This window comes from Coffea arabica, chromosome 7e, assembly GCF_036785885.1.
Source record: "Coffea arabica cultivar ET-39 chromosome 7e, Coffea Arabica ET-39 HiFi, whole genome shotgun sequence".
NCBI lineage: Eukaryota > Viridiplantae > Streptophyta > Magnoliopsida > Gentianales > Rubiaceae > Coffea > Coffea arabica.
In genome coordinates, this window is record NC_092323.1 from 17,127,963 (window position 1) to 17,137,160 (window position 9,198).

Here is a 9,198-nt window from a genome sequence, read left to right on the forward strand (position 1 = left end):
CATGACCTCTTAAGCTCAACAATTTAGCTAACATGTCCAATGTTTGGCTTTCATTTAACTATGTCAAATCAATTTGAAATAGGTGTTTAATGGTCCTTTGACTATGTCTAATTTTACCTAGCATCGTCTGTTTTTGACTTAAAATACTCCTTTATGTTGTAATTAGCAAGTTAAACAAACAATCAATCAATTTAGTCACCATCATGACCCGACCACTTATACCTCAAATTGATACTGCGTGGGAATATTATAGTATGAATTTAACATTAAGATTCATGAATGTGTCAAAAAGTAAAAGACTTTCTTGCAAATTAACTCACTCAAATACAAAGGTCATTCAAATACATCTAATCTTGCTATATACATCTCCTTAGAAAATCAACGTTGGTTCCCCATCATAGGTTATCCTCAAGTTTAAGAAAAGAAGGTGACAATAAATAAATCCAAGACGCGGATTAAGGTATAAATTGTTGCTGTCCAATCCTTCCCAACTAGCAAAACAGCTCGTACTTATTAGAAAAAAGAAAATTTTTTTTTTTGGTTGTATAAGACGTGAAGTAAATGCTGAAAAGAAAGGATTTAAGGGTCAAATTAAGAATTAAATAATCACTTGCCCTGATAAATACGCTTACAAAGGTGAACCAAAAAAGGAGAGATGCATTGGAGAATCGAACTCAAAAAATTTCACAATTTTTGCCCTGATAATTTTTGTCTCTACCAATTTGAGCAGGATCATAAGAACAAAATTAAAAAATTAAACATATTTCGACTATTTTGAAAAAAAAAAAAAAGGAACCCCTCATGCATGCCTGCAAACTGTATGGTCCCAGCAGCCTACTTGACACAAATTTATATTATTGTTTTGTTGTTAGAAGCTCCTCTTCTCTGCAGAGACAAAACAGAGCTTCATCCGCATTGGGACTGCATGGGATTGAAAGCGCAGCGGCCAATGCAGATTCTGTTCATTCTTCTTTGGTTTCTGATTACTGACTTTTGCATCAGGAGGCAATCATATAATCCCAGAAAAGTCACTTTTACTTATTACAAAAAGTTTCCTTCCATAATTGACAAAATTTTTGGTACCCAAACCACTACAAAGTGGCAGTTTGTACTTTGTAGGGATAAAAAAGTTATTTAAAGAAATTCTCTGTTTTTAGTATTTATTGCAATATTTTGTTGTGATGAATATATATAAATATATAGAAAAATATGATAAAAGTATAAAAATATATTAGTCAAAAAGCGTAAGTGACAAGGCGACCGGTTAAATTTTTCTTTGTTATACTTCTTTTTTTTCATATATAAGATTTCGAACTCCGGATTTACAAATCGAAAAATTTTTTGTTACATGGGATCTGTTTGATTTTTCATATACATGTGTAATATACTTAAACAATTAAATGCGCTTAAACAATTAAATGCGCTCGCATAACAAGTCTTTACGGTGACAGCGTACAAAAAATTAATTCATGTCGAAACGTTCCATTTTGGATTTGTGGTCATTAAGCAATTAACATTCTAAAGCTACTTTGTCATAGGGTACCTACCCACTACTTTTATGCTAATAAATAGTTCTCATTACCAATAAACCAAAAGAAAAACACCAAAAAAGAAAAAAACAATTGTTTGTGAATGCATGGAGTCGGAATCCGTCCCTTCCATTGATGCATCTGAATTTACACTTCACTAATGCCGATTCCACACGTGACCCCCAACTCCCTCACTACTTTTACTAGGTCGGTACTCGCCATCAGGTCCCAATTGCTCTTTTTCTTTTGTTAGTACTTTAAAAATTGACAAATACGCGTAAAAGGTGAGTGAGGGAGCACAAACACGCGAACTACTGCACAAAAAAACACTTGCCTCTTCATCTCATGTTGTTGTTCTTTTTTTTTTTTTTTTTTAGTTTGTACTATAACTTTTGTTTTCGAATTTATTTACAAATTTAGCAAGCTTACAAATAAATGGTTTTTTTTTTTATTGAATGGTTCAATCTTTTGCTTCATTGGATATGAAGAGGATTATTGAAATCCTAGAATGCGAGAAAATCGTATAATTGTTTATGGATGTTTTCAAAAGAAGCAGTGCTCTAAAAACTCATTTGAAAAAAAAAGAATTTTATTAAAAGATATTCATTATTACTATATGTTTCCTAAGAATTAAAAGGGCTCTTGAAAAGGGCAATCCAAATGTGGTTTATAGTTGTGTGCACTGGAATGGTTGTTTGAACTTATGCTACAAAATAAGTAAAATCATTGTAGAGTACTTTTGTGGATAATTCTTTGTATTAGAAAAAATGTAATTGAAAGATGTAAATCATAAATTTTTTAAAAGAGTATTTTTGGAAAATATATCATTCAGGAAATATAAAAACACTTTTAACGAGTATGCTGACGCTCGTATTTTTCACACTTTTTTAACAAAAGACAAGAAAAGGTACTTTCTAGTTTCTCTAGAGCATTTTTTTTTCTAGATAAAAAAATGAAAATTCTCAAAGAAAAAGGGAAACAAAAATGACCTAACATTGCCCACACACCATAGTTATTAAATACTTATCAAAAAGAACCAAAAACTATTACTACTAATTTCCTTTCTCTCTAGGAAAAAGCCACGTCAGCCTCCCCTTGGCTCATCCAACCACCGCCTGCCGTCCCTAACTAGCTGAGCTGTTCCTCACTGTGGCCTTCCCTTTGGCTTCCCCCACCAGAACCCCACACGGGCCACACCCCTCAGTTTTCACACACACTCACACACTTCTCTCTCTCAATTTCACCATCACTCTTCCATAAGGCCCTTTTCTTTCCCTTTTCTTTTCTTCTTCAACTTTTCTTCTTCTACTCCACTAAACTTTAATTTCTATATATGTAAATATAAATATAATACTTAAAAAGGTATAAATAAATAAATAAAATACTATATATATATATATAGATATTGAAGAGTAGTTATTATAGATTCACTACTCTGCTTCTTCTGGTAGTGAGGTTTTTCATTTTCTTTTTTCAAGAGAAAGGGGAAGAAAAATGCCTGCTTGGTGGGGGAAAAAATCCACAAAATCCAAAGACCCACAAAACAATTCACAGAATTCTTCAGGCAGCAACAACAACAAAGCAACTTCAATCAAGAATGACAAGAGAAGGGTTGGGAGAACAAAGGATCAAGGCAGTAATAATAGTCCTAGCAGCAAGGATAATAGGCCCAGGAGTTTTGATGAGGTTTCTGGGATAGATTTTGCAAGAACTTCTCCAAGAAAAAGCCCTGATTTTGGTGGTGGCTCATCTGGGTTTTCTGGGTTTGATTCATCTTCATCTTTGGATAGAGTTTATCCGCTTCCACGACCATCAGTTTCTTCAAATGATCAGAGTCATGGTGGTGGTGTTGGTGGGGTGGTTGGATTGGGTTTGGGATTGGGATCTGCCTCTCTTTCTGGTTCTAGTGTTAGCTCATCTGCCTCCTCTGATGATCACTCCAATCTTGATCATGGTCAAATGGGTTTTTTCAGGTAGGAGAATGATAAAGATTTGATTTTTGGTTTTTGTTTTTTGTTTTTTGTTTTCTATTTTGTTGGTATTGTTCATAAGGCGTTTTCTCTGAAAACATTATTGGAGTTTTCGGTTGCTCTTTTTTTCGTTGATTGTTATTCAGTACTAGGAATTTATTGGTCAAAATCCAATTTTAGTCCAGCGATTTTAGGTTCAGAAGTGATTCTGAGGGTCTTGATTGTGTTTAATTATCAGAGGATGGAATTTTATGTTGGGACCTCGGTCAAACGAGAGGGGGGAAAAGCAGAAGATAATTTTCCACCTTTTTTCTGTTTGTAGATTTATTTTTTTTTTTTTTAGTTTTTTGGTTAATCAATTTTATTGCTTTTTGATACAGATGAAAGTTATGGAATAATAATCTCAGCTAAATTTTAACTTGGTTCTCTCTCTTTTGCGGCCTAAGGCGTTGACCTTGGGTGAGAGGAAGGTTGAAGCAGGCTGAGATTGCCATTGTTTTTCAATATCTTGTTTTTAGATTATTGGTTGGATTTTCGGTGATTTTCGTTGTTTTCTTGGCCTGCTGATTTTGCTGATTTTTGTTTCAACTACTCGGTATAATTTTCCTCTTAGATTTTTCTCTGCATAATTTCACGCCTTTGGAGAAGAACTCAAAACTTCAACAAGTCCTCCTTCTATAGCACAGGTTGATATTATCAACATGATCAGTTTTAAGGAGAGCAATATAGTGCTAAAAACTCACAAACAGTTGTCTGAGCAATATTTTCTACTGCTACCTGAGCTTAGTTGTTCCACGCTTGTGTTTCATTCTAGAGGACAAGGGGATGGAAAGTTAAGTCAGCTACCAAGTCCGGGCCCTGCATCAAGGGGAGGCACTACCACCACATCACCTCTTCATCCACGACTTTCCGGTTTAAGTTTGGATTCGCCCACAGGCAGACTGGAAGATGGGAGAGGTGAATGTCACCGGCTGCCACTTCCACCTGGTTCTCCAACTAGTCCTTCTGCATTGCCAATGCCAAGAACTTCTGGAGTGACTGAATGCTCAAGTAATAACTTGTCAAAATGGAAGAAAGGAAGACTTCTTGGAAGAGGCACTTTTGGGCATGTTTATGTTGGATTTAATAGGTAATGAAGCTCCACTGATGATATGATTAACAAGGACAAGATTTATTCATGTTCATTTTGACCTTTTATTTTTTCCTTGGAAAATATTAGGAATGAGTAAGGATGGGAGCTTTAAATTTGCATTCAGTTGGAAGTTAGACTACTGTTGCGTTTTTTCCTATGAACATGGGCTATATACGCTTGTATATCAAAAAGCTTGAAAATGATCAGTATAACTATTGAATAAATGAAATGATTTGTGTGGTCATACGGTAGTTGACTTGTGCCTTTTGGTGAAACTTACAGTGAGAATGGGCAAATGTGTGCAATAAAAGAAGTGCGAGTTGTTGCTGACGATCAGTCATCAAAAGAATGTCTCAAGCAATTAAACCAGGTGCCAATTAATTTGTTTTAAGTAATTATTTTCCAGCTACTGTAATCCCATAGTACTGCAGATTCCACATTACATTGCTTTGGTCAAAGTTCCTTTTGTATCTTGTGTTTGCTTCCCTGATGATATTTGGAATCACTGATGAATTTAACCCTGTCAACAGGAGATCATGTTGCTGAGTCAACTTTCGCATCCAAACATTGTCCAATATATTGGAAGTGAGTTGGTATGAATAAGTATCTTTCGCTTCATATCCAATAACTTCGAGATTTGATTCTGGGTGCTTACTTGCACATGTAACTGTATTAACAGTCTTTTCTCAACGTGCCTGTTCTTTTGCTCAATGCTAATATTATGGCTGTCAAAATGTAGCATGCAGTGACTCAAATTTACTTTTCTTTAGGGTGAAGAAACATTGTCAGTTTACTTGGAGTATGTCTCTGGGGGTTCCATCCACAAATTACTGCAGGAATATGGACCATTCAGGGAGCCTGTTATTCAGAACTATGTTAGGCAAATCCTTTCTGGACTTGCCTATCTGCATGGAAGAAATACAGTGCACAGGTGATTCAATTTCTGCCTCAATATTGCTTGTCTGTACACCATGCTTGAAATTCCAGCTTTGTTGAAGGGTCCATCTTTTTTGCAGAGATATTAAAGGAGCGAACATATTAGTAGATCCTAATGGTGATGTTAAGCTTGCAGATTTTGGCATGGCCAAACATGTAAGTTTTACTGTTGTTTTTCGACTAAATACTTGTATGCAAGCTCAGCTGATTGGACACCTTGCTGTAAACCAGTTTAGCAAGTTGAAATTATGGTTGACTCTATTGACTGGTATAAGTGTGTATGCATCTTAGGAATTGATGGTGTACTATATAAATGAGCGATATCTAATTTACTTCTTGTCCTGTAAAGAAAAGATGTACAGCTGAAGACAAGCAGTCAATAGAGACAAGAAACACTTTTTTAGTGAAAAAATTAATCTAAAAACTCTTTGCCATTAGGAACATCTTATTAAACATTCCATTTTTATATTTAATATCTTTGCGTTCATTCTCTGCAAAACCACAAAAAGCATTTTTAGAATGCCAATTAAAAGTATAAAGTGAGCAACAGAATGGTGAAGATGGGAGTAACAATATTGAGTTTGTTTGGACAACAAGAATTTGGAATAAAAATTTCAAATTTTGTTTTGCTTGCATCATATACACAATTCCCAATCACCTTTTTATCTCACATACATCACATCATAAAAAGTGTTACAGTAACTGGATCAAATAAATCATCCAAATAAATTCTTATCCAAACAAACTCATGTTCATAATGATAACCAACTATAACGGGATCATATTTCTATTACCTCGATTACTTGATATATCCCCTAATTCTGTGTTACTTTCAAGCAGATAACGTCTGCTTCTTCGATGTTGTCCTTCAAAGGAAGTCCTTACTGGATGGCACCTGAGGTAACCTGCTCTACTTCTTCTGCTCCTCCTTCCTCCAGAACACAGTGATTTCACTGTGGATTTATCTTGTGGAATCCATAACTTCATATAACATTTTCTGCCTTCCTTCTCTGCTGCATTATTTCTTATCAGCAAGAATTTGTCAAGAGTTCTTGACGTATGATTTTGCATAATTTCAGGTTGTTATGAACATAAATGGTTACAGCCTTGCAGTTGACATTTGGAGCTTAGGATGTACAGTTCTTGAAATGGCCACATTAAAACCACCTTGGAGCCAATATGAAGGGGTGCGGCACTTGACTTGTTTAGATATATCTTGGTCAAGTTGTTTTACTTTAGTTGTCATAGGCTAAGAGATTTTCGTGTTATTTATTTAACAGGTAGCTGCAATATTTAAAATTGGAAACAGCAAAGATATGCCAGAAATTCCAGATCATCTGTCTAATGATGCAAAAAGTTTCATAAGGTCATGCTTGCAGCGGGAACCCAGTCAACGTCCCACAGCTGTACAACTATTAGAGCACCCTTTTGTTAGAGATCAAGCTATACCTAGAGTTGCAAATGTGAACATAACTAAGCAAGCCTTTCCTCAGGCCTTTGATGGAAGCCGCACTCCGGTAACCACTTCAGATTGCTTATTAACGTTGTTAAGTTATTCAATTCAATTTTTCACACATTAATTTATTTATTTATTTTGCTAAAATATCCATAATAGTTTTTCTGAGCCATGTTGACAAGATCTTGGTAGTGGTTAAAGAGAGTAGTTTGAGGCCAAATAAAGTTCCATTTTAAATGTCCAACTAGTAGATGTGCTGGTTGTCGAAGTACATGTCCAGCGGAATTTTTTTCCCACTGTTGATTGTACTCCATCTTGATGCCCTGATCCATGGAATGCTTGATTTGTGGTCTAACAGTAGGGTGGATTATACTGAGAGTGATGATAAGATAAGCTCCCTGGTTGTATTTTCCCTTCAATGCTTGTCAGTTTTTAAATATTCTTGTTCAGGCTTTTCCAACATATTTTAGTTACTCAGCATTTGATCGTACATCAGACGCTCAAGGAGTAAAATATGTGTTTATATCTCCTCGAGAGTTTGAAAGTTGTTATTGCTCCAAACTCGTGTCATCTTCTGTCTTTTCTGTCTAATAAGACAATCATCAGTTTTTCGCTAAGTGCTCCATTTTTCTTTTGAAATCAGACTGCCCTTGAATTGCGTGGAAGCCGAAGCAATATTAGTCCTGAAGATTATACATCAAGACAAGTTCTCACTGTCTCAAGAGTAAATATCAGCCCAAGGTACTCACTGCAGTCCTGGAATGTCGTGCTATTTAGTCCCTTTCCGATGAAGTTTAATGTCTGAATAACATTTATTTTTCTGATGTCCATAGGGAAAATGCAAGAACAATAACATCCTTACCAGTATCTCCATGTTCAAGTCCATTACGTCAACATGGTGGATCACATAGGAGTTTTCTTTCTCCTACACACCCATCTTATGCTTTTGCTGGTCAAAGCACATATACATCAAACGATTACTCGATGTTCCCCATGAGGCCTAACTCAAGAAACATTCTTGAGCCATGGAATGAAGCCCCTCAATTTAGAGCTCAGACACCTGGTAGAACGATAAGAACGCGACCGATTTTGTAGAATTGCGCGCAACCAGAGACTTTTGCCTTCCTAAGCATGCCCGATGCAGTCAAGAATGTGCGTCTTGGAAAGGGAAGAGGTTGGGGAGTCTCTCATATGAATTGGTTAGTGGAATGAGAGAATTGTAGTTTTGGGAGTTGTTTGTATCTCTATCACTGATAGCAAAGTTAAAGAACACATATTGGGGTGCCAGGACCTTTCGTCTGCAGGGTGGGGATAGTGATGATTCAACAATCTTTTGTTCTTGAATACAATGTAAATAAAAGGCCGCTATAGTGTTTAATCTCTGTTGTATATTCCTCGATCTCTCGAGCCATATTAAACTGCTGGCTGAAATTTCTTGTATGGATCCCTTTGACATAGTTTTGATCATAGGGTCAGAATGAGAGATGGATACTTTCTTTGCCTTTTTGATGTGTAGCTCAATTTATCGTCAGGCCATTCTAGAGCCTTGGCCCATTAGGTCCTTAATGTAAATTTCAGGGGCGAAAACAGAAAGAAAAACAAAAGCAAATGAACTGAACCAAATCAAACCGGAGTAGCACAGTTGTAAATCGCACTCAGATCCTCTTGTTTATAACCGGGGCAATTTCTGCAATGACACAGTTGTTTGCATCTTTTGGATAAGGATGTCAATAGGATTCCATGAACTGGGTTCTGGCAAGTCCAATCCGGACTCAGAACATAAATGGGGCTTTCGGATTCGAGTTTAGGTTAAAACGCACAACTTCATCTTTTAATATGAGTTTTGAGTTTATATCAAGCTCGACCTAAGCTCCTGATTAAGTATATTATTATATATAATATATTAATATTTATGAATTATTATAAATATATATATAATGATATATATATACACAGACACAGACACACACACACATATATATATACATGTGATAATAACAGAAACCTCTTTTGAGATTTCTCCTAATATCACTTGGCACCTCTGAACTTTTAAAAATATCGCTTACCTCCCCAAGCAATTGTAAAAAGACTATATTAATCCTCACTTGATATATGATTCACATATCAAATAAATAGAACTCAAAAAGTAAAAAAAAAAAAAAGATACAAAAATCA

At 35.6% G+C, this 9,198-nt stretch overlaps 1 protein-coding gene across 1 annotated transcript; it reads left to right on the forward strand.

Moving 5' to 3' along the window:
* Positions 1 to 2,689: 2,689 nt before the first annotated feature.
* LOC113701857 (mitogen-activated protein kinase kinase kinase 3-like) lies at positions 2,690 to 8,525 on the forward strand. Its single transcript, XM_027222714.2, has 11 exons — positions 2,690 to 3,502; positions 4,314 to 4,628; positions 4,914 to 5,001; positions 5,162 to 5,224; positions 5,402 to 5,562; positions 5,648 to 5,723; positions 6,408 to 6,467; positions 6,647 to 6,754; positions 6,848 to 7,084; positions 7,667 to 7,764; positions 7,857 to 8,525. Exons 1-11 carry the CDS (start codon positions 3,024 to 3,026, stop codon positions 8,116 to 8,118), a joined length of 1,947 nt encoding a protein of 648 aa, XP_027078515.1. The 5' UTR covers positions 2,690 to 3,023; the 3' UTR covers positions 8,119 to 8,525.
* The last annotated feature ends 673 nt before the right edge of the window (positions 8,526 to 9,198 follow it).